General features: G+C 41.9%; 1 protein-coding gene across 1 annotated transcript in view; it reads right to left on the bottom strand.

Moving 5' to 3' along the window:
* LOC126247975 (protein unc-13 homolog 4B-like) overlaps positions 1 to 14860 on the bottom strand; it is a 205183-nt gene that overhangs the window by 97509 nt on the left and 92814 nt on the right. The window contains exon 3 of the mRNA XM_049948543.1: positions 6553 to 6815. Within this exon, the coding sequence (XP_049804500.1) occupies positions 6553 to 6815 (263 nt within the window). The remainder of the gene's footprint in view (positions 1 to 6552; positions 6816 to 14860) is intronic.

The following is a 14860-nucleotide window of genomic DNA, read 5'->3' on the forward strand; positions in this document are numbered from 1 at the left end:
CGTGTTGTAACAACAACAACTGTACATATAATAATTTTTTCCTCCGATTTTCGATAAATTAGTGTAAGCAATGTTTTGATTTCATTTCTTTTTCTTTTCGTGTCATTATGTTAAAGAAACTGTAAGCAACTTCCGATGTGAATATTAATATTTATGTCAAATTTCAAGCAATGCTATAACAGAATTGAAGTGTAACCCATGTTGAATCTATTGTAACATGTTTAAAATTGTAATTGTGCGCCTGGTCCATACGTAGGCAATGTATTAGGATATGTGGAATGTAAAACCTTTGGTGAATACCCTGTCTGTAGGGGAGCGGTAAAAGGTGGATGGCAGGCGAGCGCGGGAAAATGCACATGGGCGCGGCACGGCATAACGGGCTCAGCAGTAGTAGTCGGAGTTGGGCATCGGTCTGAGAAACACGTTCTGGATCGAGGAGGCTCTCCTGGAAAACGTGATATCATTGAGCCTCGGATGTGCCGTTTCCGGCGACTATACAGTATGGCTATATTCTACAGGCACTAAATTGAAAAGGATTGCGACGCTAAGAAGAAGCAAAGTGCCGATGCATCAAGAGCCATAGCTGTGATTGTATGTGTGCTGTGCGCCTCGCCATCTCGCCGTCCGCCAACCGCCGCATCGACACGAACAGGTTTAATCTTTAGAATTGTATTCGTGTGGACCAGTGTTAATTTTGTTCCTGACTGTTCAATAACAACTTAACTTTTACCAGAATTGTCCTATCAATTAATTATCCTCATCACTAACCTAGACAGGGTCCTTTCCACATGTTGTGCAATCCGAGTGTCCCGAAATGAAGATTTAAAGTTTATGTTAATAAGAATTACCTGCGGACCTATCTATGCTAGAAAGATGTTTAAGTAGCTTTATTGTTAATGAAAATATAAGCAAAGAACAAAGGTCTGACAAAGTTGGAAGATAATTTTGGAATTGGTTTAGTAATGAAGCTTAATTAATTTGAGACAAAAATAATGGTAGTTAAATGAGGAAGTAATAAGACAAAAAGAGTAGTAACTCATATAATGCAAATCTTGAGTGCTTAATGTTTCCAATAGTTAATAGTTTCAACACAGTGATCATAACAGTTTCAGGGTCCCCCCTCCACTCTTTTCTTTTCTATTCATTTAAATTCTGAAGTGTACTGAACTGATTTGACCAGCAAAGTTAAAGTCAATATAAAACCTAAATTTATCAGTGTTTTACCCTTATTAAAATTGACATTGTATGTGTGTTTCAAAAGTGCTATTTCTAGGGTAACCTATGCCCGATTTCAGTCGGACCAATAGACAAAACGCAGTTTGTAGTAATCATTATAGTGTAATGTTGTGTATTTATAGCTTGTCCAAATTAGTACAGAAAAGGAAAATCTTAGTTCAGTAGATTTTTCTGGTTCTAAAATTTACCATATAAGGCAGTATTACTACGTGTTGTTATGCTTGTACGTACATCCACTTGTACAAGGAAAAAACTCACTTAATGCCTAATTAGGCTGGCGACCGTATTATTAACAATTGGTAGCATCTTCTGTGTATGTTTCTTGCCCGTCCTAACGTGTAGTTGCACTTTATACTTGCTTGACGTATCATTGTTGTTACTGAGTGGGTGTAAGGCCGGCCGAAGTGGCCGTGCGGTTAAAGGCGCTGCAGTCTGGAACCGCAAGACCGCTACGGTCGCGGGTTCGAATCCTGCCTCGGGCATGGATGTTTGTGATGTCCTTAGGTTAGTTAGGTTTAACTAGTTCTAAGTTCTAGGGGACTAATGACCTCAGCAGTTGAGTCCCATAGTGCTCAGAGCCATTTTTTGAGTGGGTGTAAGTCTGATTTTGCCTCCATTCAGGTACACGCGGTCAACATATTTACTAAAATCCTTTCTTATTAGGTGAAGCCCGTCAACTTACCATAGTACAGGCTTTAAAGAGTTAACGTACGCCCGAGCGTAGACGTTACAATGTGCCCTTGATGACTACGACACAAAGCTGTATTCCTCGCCTGGGCTGTTCAACACCGACATTGGACTGTTGTTGACTGGCACCGTACTGCCTGGTCGGGGGAGTCTCATTTCAAATTGAATCGAGCTGAAGGACGTGTATGAGTATGGAGACAACCTCACGAATCCATGGATCCTGCATGTCAGCAGCGGACTGTTCAAGCTGGTGGAGGCTCTGTAATGGCCTGGAGCGTGTGCAGGTGGAATGATATGGGACCCCTGATCGTCTAGAAACGACTCTGACAATTGACACGTACGGAAAAATTCTGTCTGATCACCTGCATCCATTCATGTCCATTGTGCATTCCAACGGACTTAGGGGAATTCCAACAGGACGATGTTATACCCCATACATCCAGAATTGCTACAGAGTGGCTCCAGGGACACTTTTCTCAGTTTAAACACTCCCAAAGGCCACCAGACTCCGCAGCATATCCGGGATGCCTTGCAATGTACTGTTGGCGCGGGATTAGCCGAGCGGTCTGGGGCGCTGCTGTCATGGACTGTGCGGCTGGTCCCGGCGGAGGTTCGAATCCTCCCTCGGTCAGGGGTGTGTGTGTTTGTCCTTAGGATAATTTAAGTTAAGTAGTGTGTAAGCTTAGGGACTGATGACCTTAGCAATTAAGTCCCATAAGATTTCACACACATTTGAACATTTTTTTCGTACCGTTCAGAAAAGATTTCCACCCCGTCGTACTCTTACGGATTTATGGAGAGCCCTGCAGGATCCATGGTGTCAGTTCCCTCCGGCATAACTCCAGACTTTAGTCGAGTCTATGCCACGTCGTGTTGCGGCACCTCTGCGTGCTCGCGGGGGCCCTACATGATATTGGGCAGGTGTGCCAGTTTCTTCGGCTCTTCATCATGTATGGATGCGTATTTATTTACCATGTATACACCATTCTATTCAAACCATTGATTTTTGTACTGTTTGTCACAATTTTCAGTACTATTTGTGATTTAATACATGCATTGGAACTTTATTGGATTCTCTTTAGTCTAAATTATGCTGTTGTATTTATTATTGTTCGTACCGATATATTTCTCAGCTGATCAGCACACAAAACCAAAACATTTGCTGTTTTATTAGGTTCTGCTGCAATATCTGCTCCTGCTAGCACGTAAAGAGTCTGATGCCATCTTGATGACAAAATCTCATACGGCCCGTCAGACTGAGAATTCATTCTCCCGCGTTTATTTTAACACGACTCGATGCAGGGTATCTACTACCACACCACAGCAGTGTAGGAGAAAGGTAGAAAATTGATTCCAAGCGTTTTCCTTGGTCCGTCTGGAAACCATAGCCTCCATGCATGTCCATACGTTTGGTCCACGGAGTTTTCGTTTTTTTATTTACCTCACGCGGAACATAATTTGCGTCAAACTCAACAAAATACTGACTGAGAATAACGACCACTTTTGATGCAAGTTTTTCCTACTAAGCTAAATTTTGATATTGGTGAATCTGATAAAGTCAGTTACATCTAAATTTGGAAAATAGGATGGATGAGGATTCAATTTGGCCACGGAGTTTTCATTTTTTTTATTTACCTCACGCGGAACATAATTTGCGTCAAACTCAACAAAATACCGACTGAGAATAACGACCACTTCTTATGCAAGTTTTTCCTACTAAGATAAATTTTGATATTGGTGAATCTGATAAAGTCAGTTAGATCTAAATTTGGAAAATAGGATGGATGAGGATTCAATTTGAAGCACATCAGATGCACTATGGTAAATTTGTAGAATAGTGTCCAGGGGGAATCATTTCTGAGCACAGAGAATGCACATTTGCCCTTGTGAGTTCTGCATGTTGGACGGAGCATATTCATGGTCAAGATCACCTTTTTATGTACCAATCGTGATCGCTTTTGATTCAAATCGCATTTCAAATAATGTAGTATTATCACCCCAGTTATAAATTTGCCTTTTCGCAAGTAACCAATGTTGACGCGGAAAAAAATGAATTTCGCCGTATTGGCTGACAAAAGTGGCTTTCCCGTGTTCGATACATTCTCGTCGGTCTTTGTCGACTTCCTTTCCTGCTGTTAACTTTCTGGTATGCATTGATGGATCCACGCTGTGTCCACTACCCGGAGCAATAGTCCAGTGCTTGCCATTAAACATTGTCAAACACAGAGTAGTAACACTCTTCCAGATATGTTTTTGGTCAACACTCAGCAAGTGTACTGCCGACAGACCACACAGATTCTTCATTCTTAGGTTTTACTGCCCAATATTGAGGTTTCATTCAGGAGAGATTCCCACTTTCTCACCTATCTGGCCGACTTTCGCTCTGTAGTCTTGCTTTACGATATATACAGGGTAATGGAAAACTCATGTCCCATAGGACAAAGTTAACATTACCAATGCAGAGTTGGCCCTTAGGACAAAGTCGTAATTAGTGGAGATAGCGACAATACAAAGGAAACACGCGTGCTAAAGACGCACTTTAATCGTACAAACAAAATGTTTCATCGGTTTATGAAAACTTGAAACTTAATAGTACAGTGCAACCGCCATCCACGGTCAGTTGTTCGCACGCTCCTCTAACGCAAACTGAATGTCACCCTGTAGGCAACTCATCTGAACACAGGGACGGACACTGCTGCGTACTGACTGTTCGTATATCTCTGTTGGTTCTGGTGTTCTCCTGCACGTCAATTAATGTTGTTGGTTTGTTCGTGTACACTGCAGATCTGAAGTGCTCTCCTCCCACAAAGGAAAAACTGACGACCAGACACGTCTAGCAGTCTAACGCCCAGGAGAAACCTCATCCAGGAGTCTGCGGACGTTTCGTCTGAAGTGTGGAGCTGTTCCATCCTGCTGTGAAAAAACCCTACATCTCCGTTCGATAGGCAGGTTGTCCAAACAGGATGGTAATGTTTCCTCGAGATGATGTCTGTAGCGTGCTGCAGTGAGCTTGTCATTAATGAATATGGGACCAACCAATAAGATCATCATCATGTATGCCACACCATACGTTTAACCTTGTGTTAGTCTGAGTGTATGCCTCGACATCGAGACGAGGATTGTCGTTTACCCAATAGATCCTTTCATCCTCCCCTGCAAATGGAAACTAGCTTCATCGCTGAAGAAAAGTCAGCTTCAAGGTTCCGCTGACACATACGTTTTTATTCAAACCATTCGCAGAATTGTAACTGCCTGTCAGTATCATCAACATGGAGTTCTTGCACAAAGTGGATTCAGACGGATGGGAATGATTAGAGGACATTATCCTGGACATCGGTGGTTGGCTGGTGCCGCATTTCTGTGCCACCTACCTTGTTGACCGTGTCGGAATCACTATTAGCCAACACGACTGCTGATTTTGTGGCTCCGTTGCTGTGCATTCTGGTCCGGAACATCTTTTGTCGTGAACACTGCCGGTAGACTTGAACTCTTCCACAAACGGCCAATCATTTTGGGACTAGGCCTACATTGGTTTGGTTGTCGCCTGTGGTACTCTGCTGCTGTTTCCCATTGACTCACACCTGCCGCGTGAATGACAACCATTTCCGCTATCTCCTGATGTGTGTACATTGCTGTGCGAATCAAATGGTTCAAATGACTCTGAGCACTATGGGACTTAACATCTGAGGTCATCAGTGCCCTAGAACTTAGAACTACTTAAACCTAACTAACCTAAGGACATCACACACATCCATGCCCGAGGCAGGATTCGAACCTGCGACCGTAGCGGTCGCGCAGTTCCAGACTGAAGCGCCTAGAACCGCTCGTCCACCCTGGCCGGCGCTGTACGAATCAGTACTCTGCAGAGCAGCATCACAGTACACAGCTATGGTAACTGGTGCGCCTTTAATACCCTTCTATAGGATTTCGTCAGTCACTTGCCTCACAGACAACGGGACATGTGGTAATACCCACTGCAAGCGAGTAATCATTTCGGCAGTGTAGTGTTGGTAGGTCATTCCTCTCATTGCAGCTTTCGCTATCTCCACTAATTGCCTCATAGACAAGTGATATGTGCTCCACGCGACTAATCATTTCAGCGGTGTGGTGGCAGTGGGTCGTTCCTCACGTTGTAGCTTTTGCTATCTCCACCAATACCGAATATCTCATATGGGACATGACTTTTGAATCGCCCAATGGATATATCACTTTTTTCAACAATATCGTCGGAGTGATCTCCTCTGGGAGGTCGTTTCATACTGAGAGCCTCTTCAGCCATATGTAATCTCACTAATGCAAAAATAGGTGCTCGTCAGTGTTGGCCTATGAAATTCATACAACTCAAGTGTGATCTGCTGAGAAATGCTGCGACTGGAACTGTTTAATGACGCCACTAAACTCTTTGTGATCACTGTGCCTAATGAAATGACTTCAGCTACCAGTCAATACTCGGTTTCGTGGGGCATTTCCTTCAAACTCTGTTCATTACTGCCACACGAATCACGCTTACCAACAACGACGACGTTTGGAAACGTCCCGCGCAAGTCATATTCGTAAGTTGTTCGACTTCAGTGTGTGTATGACTAGACGAGTCGCCAAGTGTGCCAGTGCCGAGGTGACGCCGCGTACCTGATGTCGTTGACGACGTCCAGCGGATCCTGGGTCCTCAGCTTCTCTAGACGCCGGCAGATGATGGGGTCCACCGGCGGCAGCTCCCAAGCAGGTGGCTCGCCGGCCGCCACGGACGCTGTGACGTCACCAGCAGGAGGCGTTGGTGCGGCGGACCTCTGCAGCCGCTCCGACTGGAGCCGCTCCGGCGCGGCCACTGGTTCGCGGACAACGCGACGCTGGTGTCCATTGCTTGGCAAGCAGTTGTTGAGGGACGTCTCCGCCTGCACAGACAGCGTATCGTTAGGATGCTGTATCAAAAGCTGCCTCACATAATGCTGACATTCTTTTATCGGAGAGAAAGCCAATATCGGAAGACAATCGGGTGTGAATATTTCTATCTAAAGCTATACTAAATCCAGTAGGGGTTGTAATAGGACTTAGTGAGGGACACTATGCACTGTTCAATACCACCCAGGTAGCTTTCCGGAACACCACCCAAACCGCATTACACGGAACACAATATGTAATGAAACATCTTTTGCTTCATAATTTATGATCACATGTTAATGCATATATTATGTACACTATGTAGTATAACTAAATAGCTTACCAGCCTACAAGGTAAAAGTAACTAATCAGTGTCTGTAATTACCAGTAATGCTTTATTTCAGAATCAGCACTTTGATAATGGTTATAGGAAAACTAATTATGCATCTTTTGAAAACTATAAGTGAAGATGTCATAATAATATAAGCATCAAATTTCACAACTTGTGAACAAATTAATCACCAAAATCAAATTATTTCATATAAAGCCAAGTTATCAGTTTGAAATATTTCACGACATCAGATGCAATTTAACTCATGTACCATCTTAGGGAATTATTAAAAATTCCAGACTCATAAGATATGTAATTAATTTTTAATTACTCCTTATAGACATATCTAACATAAATAAATAACCTTTTTGAGATTCTGACAAAGTTTTTGTATAAAACGTGAGGCTTGTAATCTTTTTTCACAGTCTGTGAAGTTCTCCAATTTCAGCTTACACAAAAGAAATATGTAATATAGTGTCATGTATTGTTAACCGCATTTCATCACTTTTTTTCGTCCCAAACATAAAAATCAATACTTGAAACTGTGTTCACTGTAAAACAACATTTGGTTACTTAAAAATTCTATTGGCAGAATATTTTGTAGTGAAATGAAATGATCGTATGGTATTTATTTTGTAATGGGACTTTCTAATTGTAATTCGATATATACTTTATAAACAATGAGACGAAAAGAGCATGTATTGTCAAGAAAGTATATAAGCAATGCTGCATGTTAAACCAAATAAAGTTCAGTTGTGTTGTTGTTCTGTGATGAAGGCCTGTGTAATTATGTTTGAGAAAATACACTACTCTCAAAAGGAAGATATTTCTGGAGTTGACTTTCATTTAAACCTCCATATCACCATATGCTGTGTTCTCAGGACTATCTGGAAGTGAATTAAGCGCCCCAATGTACTGTTCCTGCAACATGGTGGAGACTTCCGTAATCAGCATTTATTTATTTATTTAAATTGACAATAACTTCTTATTATTTAATTTGTTTCTTTAATTGTTGTGGAGTTTAATTAATTAATCAGAGAGTGGATATTTTAAAGCGTGTATATGAGTGAGTGTTTCTGGTTCGCACCCACAGGATGGCAGGATTAAGATACAGAGCAAAAAAATAGTTTTCTTTTCAGCAGCGCCACAGCATTTTTAATTATTGTTGAAACAGCGTTGAACGTGGGAGTGGGGATGGGAAAGTGCTAATGGTTATACTGGACAAATGTTAATCATTATTTATTAATAGAAACAAAATGTGAATATTATGCTTAATTGTAAGAGCGATTTCATCTTGGCTGACGACAACAGTTCGATCTCGAAATATATTCGATCACATCTGACCATGGAATAACTTTAATCTTTGATCTTAAAAATTGTAGCAAAATATATAGGTTGAGGTAGGTAAGACAGACCACCCTAAATACATCCAGAGCGATTTAATGTATCGAGGTGCGGATTTCCCCTAGTATTAGTGGACAATATGCGTACTTCCTGACTTTTGCAAGTTATTTTTATCGTTTATAGACGCCGCATTACAACACCTACTTTTTTCCTAATGAAGACACGTTTTTTTTCTGTGGAATTTGAAAGAAGTTTCTAAGAGAACTTCAGCGACATAATATGTATGGGACTCCATCAAATTGTATCAGTGCTGCAAACCATTTTCTCGACGTGAGGAGAAGTGGCTCCTCAGACTTCTGCCCTATAATACCAAATGTAAGGAAGTATGTAACTCAGGTACGGTTCATGTGTTTAACATCATGGCTGTCATACGAAGAGCTGAAAATATCAACCCTGAGCATTGTTGTACGCTGAAAAGTGATTCTGCAGAAACAATACTACACGTTGTCTTTGTTGCTTAGCACGTTCACCATACAACCGCATTGCTGCTCTGATAGTTTGGCGGCATTCGCGATAATCGATATTCACTTCTCCGACTATCGTATACATTGCGAATGAGTCAATAGCATTAAGAGCAAGTTATCTGATTGGTACAATAGCAGAACACAGATTAACGAGCTTCAAGCGCACAGGTAAGCACGACAACCATACCTGAATTATATGTTTGCTTACATTCGGTATAACAAGGCAGACGTTTGTGGAACCTTTTCCCCTGATGGTGAGATAGAGGTTTGCGGCGTAGTTATCTTTATACTATTTGATCAAGTCCCGTAGATGATAGGTCGCTGAAGTGTTCTTAGATGCTTCTTTTAAATATTACAGAAAAAGAACATGGTTATATATTTTTTTTAAAGTCGGCGTCGTAATTCGGCGACTATAAACGATAAAAATAAATTGCGAACGTCAGGAAAGTCACGATGTCGTCCGCTATAAATTAGCGAAAACCGCACCTCTATGTATTTATTGTTTCTGGATATATCGCAGATGGCCTGTCCTACATGCCTCATTCTGTGTATAGCTGTAGTCTGTCATGCACATTAATCTTTTTTTTTTTTTTTTTTTTTTTTTTAAAACGCAAACTCAGGCTTACATAATTATACGATTAAGGCACAATGATTCGCAAAAGCTGATAACAAAACTGAATGGCTAATGACCAATATTAAGATAAAGAACTTTATGGCAAATATTTAAATTTATAATAACACCAAGTGTACAACCAGTGGTAACTTTTCGCTGTAAATCATGACGGCATTTACGAGCAATCACCAAATTCTTTACAGCAAATCTTAACACAAAACATCTACACAAAAAACGTACATGACATACACATCAATTAGCCTGACACACATCGAAGTGTTCACAAAACGTTGGCGTAACTGACCCTCTAAAGATACGGAATCAAATGGTGGCACCCTGATATCAATGACTCATATCGAACCACCTGATAGACAGCATCAGCACCACCAGCGCAATAAATATTTAAAGGTACTGGAATGGCGAAAATCTGCAGAATTTAACATCTCAATAAAACCTTACATCCCAGTGCACCACTTAAAACTCATGGCTACAGACATAGGTAACTAAATGAGAAGCCAAATTTAACACTAACTTCTCAAATAGATCCGAACAAGAATGAAGTTCAACACTGCAAAGCAGGCCTCTCACTTGTACCGCAGACGAAAGAATTCAAGGCAAAAGCACTCACATACAGAGTTTAACAAGGACACTGGCTCCCACATGGAAGGAATACTATCACAAGTGAAGCAATAACACAAACATGGATTAAAGGACACCACGTTTTGTGGTAAGTTCCTATGGGACCAAACTGTTGACGTCATCGGTCCCTAGGCTTACACACTACTTAATCTAACTTAAACTAACTTACGCTAAGAACAACACACACACTCATGCCCGAGGGAGGACCCGAACCTCCGACGGGGAGAGCCGCGCGAACCGTGGCAATGCGCCTGAGACTGCGCGACTACACCGCGCGGCAAGGATACCAGAAAGAAAACAGTGCCATACGAACCACAATGCCCGACCAAACAACGTAGCTCACACACATGATCTACCTCTTGCAGCTCAGCTGAGCACCATGCTAATGTGATCCTGCCATCTTCGCATCCGCTCCGAGTGGAACATGACAGGGATAGCATGTGCGCCAATACCTTACTCCACACGCAGGAGCTATAAAATGGGAATCAGACAGGTTATATTCATTGCTGGCGATTACGCAGCGTCCATCCCAAGGCACTCAAGAGGACCCTGTATTCCCTTCGTCTTTTGTAGGCAGAGTCGTTACCGAGAGCGTACACCAGCCAAAGCTGCTTTACTTCCGCTCCAGCCAGAGATAACAAGCGCCGTAGCACCCATGCAGGAAGTCCGTCTCAGATCAATTGCCAGAGGCGTGCTAGCACGCCACAGTTAGTAATACAGTATGAGAACATAACTGAGGCATAGAGAACAGGAGAATTTTACGTTGCGGCACTATCACCTGTAGGAATAACCAGAGTTTGTCGAAAGGACGGAAGCAAAGGAAATGGTTCAACGTCGTGTTGATGCTAACGTCATTGTAGAAGAACGACAAACTTCGATTAGTCATGGATGTGGAAGTAATAGACCGTGCCCTATTCTGAGAAATCATCCCAGGATTCGCCATAACTCACTTAGGGGAGTGGCGGAGAACCTGAATCTGGATGAACACTCCTCCTGCACGCAACTCTAGTGTAATGACACTATTTGACGCTCCATTAAAATGTTGATAAATATATTATTTTAATGGAAATGATCGTTGGGCCTTCGTGCAGGTCTTATTACATTATTACATTCGACGCCACATTGGGCGACCTGCGCACCGGATGGGGATGAAATGATGATGAAGACAACACAACATCCAGTCCCAACACAACCGGGAATCGAACCCGGGCCTATAGGACGGCACTCCGTCACGTTGCCCACATTTTTTTTGTTTTTTTTTTGTTTTTGTTTTTGTTGTCTCATTTTGTTTGTTTTCGTTCGTTTCATCTGCTCGGGGCGGGCGTCGCAAGACACCCGTTTCAGTTCGTCGTTGAGCCATTAACTCAGTTTTTTTTATTACAGAGGGCAGCTAACCCTCTGACCGAACTCGCTGAGTTACCGTTCCGGCTGCCACTCAACTATCTGGGAGTATGTTATTTTAATGTTTCACAAATAAAAGGGTTTTCCTTATGCAGTGATAACTTTAATTTTATTTGTTTGAAAATATAACAACTTGCTCGTAAACAATTAACGCCCTCCAGTATCTGAAGTGTTATTTCATTTTTTGATTTTAATCAATGTGAATGCACCTGCATTTGTTTTATAAAAGCGAAAAGACAATTTCTTCATGAATGCCTTCCCTCATCTGCAATCTAGCTAATAAAAAAGAAAAAAGTACATTCTGTCTGGCAGTTCAAGGTTCTCGTGGAGCCCGCCGTCTGTGCGTCATCTAGAGCCAAAGTATCGCGCTCCAAGCGTAGGAACTGCCAATTGCGTGTAGCCAGTTAATGTTTGAGAGCAACACTGACAGCTATAATGCATCAATACACTTAGTGCTTGTACAATGACTATATAAAGTCAGCGTTTCTTGAGAGCAACATAGTTAAAGGACTAACTGTCACATCTTCTTTCTCAGTATGTATTGGAGGTCATCGAGGTTTTAGAACATGTGGAGAGACGAAGGAAGTCTCACTCTTTTCCTTGAGGAATGTAAATCAATACAGAACCTTCTCTGTCCAATGTCAAAAAACAGTGTTTGTTGCAACTCAAAACAAAAAATGCCGAGGATAAATATTCCACACTTCCGCCGTGGTCTGTATGACGACTATGTATGACGACAGTGTTCAGTTTTGTGAGTGAAATGCAAGCAAGTCAACTAATAGCATAAAAAGAGAGCATGTGTTTGCGTCCACCTGGACTGGTCACTCGCTGCAGGCACTGTAGTACACTGACGTCAGAGAGCGAGTGCATGGACAACCGCGTGACGGCACGCATCGCCAACGGGGCGCCGTTAGAGTGGGTGGTGGGCTGGTCTCTTCTGGGGGATGTTTACATGAAATGAAATATGGCTCTGATAATGTGCTATCGACGTTCGATACCACACTTGTTGGGGGTTGCAGTTATCGACCGCGATCCGTATTAGTATCGCTGGACCCGCGAGTCTCGACCAGCGCCGCTCCGCGGCTTGTATCAAGTTTCTAGCGAGCTCTCGTCCACTCTTGCTCGGGACGTCAAGTAGTAAAGTAGCATAGCGTTCAGCTGATACGAAGCAACCTCTAACAAGGCGCTTAGTAATGTATGGCCTAAGTGAGGCCTCAATAGCTCAAAATGGCTCTGAGCACTATGGGACTTAACATCTATGGTCATCAGTCCCCCAGAACTTAGAACTACTTAAACCTAACTAACCTAAGGACATCACACAACACCCAGTCATCACGAGGCAGAGAAAATCCCTGACCCCGCCGGGAATCGAACCCGGGCGCGGGAAGCGAGAACGCTACCGCACGACCACGAGCTGCTGACCCTCAATATCTGTTTACAGTTATATGTATGCAGCCAAGAAGAAACCTGTACAACCACTTAAGTATAATATATATCATTTTTTACCAACGACTTCTAACTATTTTAGTCGTTGCAATTCCAGGCCATGCAGCCAGCACCTTATCGACGTTACTGACAAACCTCCTGTGATTTATATGTTTCTATTTAGCATTGCCCATCTAACAACCCTATCACAACAAAGGTCAGAATTTAATAACGATTGTGGTGTTGCTCACGCTGCTAAATACTGCATTTTCGGGCAATAACAGTCATATTATGTGGCAGGTGTCATTAGAGCACAGTTAATAGTCATTTCGTGTAATAATCAAAAAACTAGGCACTCATCTTTTTGTGTTTCCCACGCTGGTCTCGTATTATCATGGCTCAATCGTTGAAAATCTAGGAGGTTATGATTCCAAGCTCGGATGCAAAGAGGCCTGCTATATTCAAAAGTTATGTAGATGCGCTTCACAAACCATTCTTAAAGATTACACTTTCGCTGGACAATGGTGATGTAAAAAAATAATCAGCACTCCGAATTTTACGAGTAGTTACAGTTCCTTTTAAGTACTTTTATTGCAATATCACGTGACACACAAACATCACTTCACAATACAAAACATACTTGAAAACATCTTCCTCATATTTTATAAGCCAACTAGAATATGCATCTTTCCAACATGACGTCCAATACTTGACCTTTTCAAGGTCCGACTCTCTCACAACTCAACAACTAACTAATAATCGCTTACGTGCCCAAAAATCAGGGTTACAAGTATGTCAAAGATCATAGTGACAAAAGAAACAATACACATAAGAATAATATCATTGCAATATAAACATATCGATGTATCACAAATGAAATCAAATCTGAATGTTGTCTCATAAATACGTTAACTAGTTAACAGAAACACAGTAGAATATTACTGGTATCGAGAGGTTCAGGTGAGGTGCCGTAATGGTTACGTAATTCAAGTACCATTACACCCACCAGTCAACATTGGCGACGACTCGTTCGTCGTCATCGTAACAGATACATCTGTCAGTATCTCTTATTGAGGAACTACACATGAACCTACGGTCTGCTTATTCGCCTGCTGCATTCCATAGGCAACCTGAATCTTCAGGAAGACAATACGTCACCATGTCACTTACAGATTATTTGCAGAACATTCCACGGAAACGAGGACACACACCCGACACGCTCCGGCCAATGTCTGCGCGCTGGGTGCGCTGGTTGAGCGTTCATGAACCATGATGTCGTCCCTCGAGAAGTCAATGGCACGACGCTTCACTGCCGTCGTGTGGGCGAAAGATGATGCTACACGCTACTAGCTAGGTGTCTCAAATTCAACTGCTCGTTACGAAACAGAAAGGACACTAATTCATTGTGACAACGTTTCTGGTTTTTCACGTACTATATAAGTATCCTTAACTAAGATATTCTGGAAAAGGTAGCAAAAATGATATTTAGCCGTGCCACAAAATCATTTACTCATGGTAAATAGAATCATTAAAATGTTTCTGTATTCCATCTTGCCATATGTTCGCTTTATTTTTCCTTTATGTGTTAAATTGTTACTGTCACGCTTCAGGGCATACATGTGGTTAATGTTCAATTAATAAATATTAATTAATTAAACATCATCCTACGTTTGTTCAAACAGCGACAGAACCGAACGTTCACAATGTTTCATTTGTGTGTCTATTTTACTGTGTTCGTTTGTTTCACACATTCTGTAAAACCTACCTAATTTCTTTTTAATA

The sequence above is a fragment of the Schistocerca nitens genome, chromosome 1 (genome assembly GCF_023898315.1).
Source record: "Schistocerca nitens isolate TAMUIC-IGC-003100 chromosome 1, iqSchNite1.1, whole genome shotgun sequence".
NCBI lineage: Eukaryota > Metazoa > Arthropoda > Insecta > Orthoptera > Acrididae > Schistocerca > Schistocerca nitens.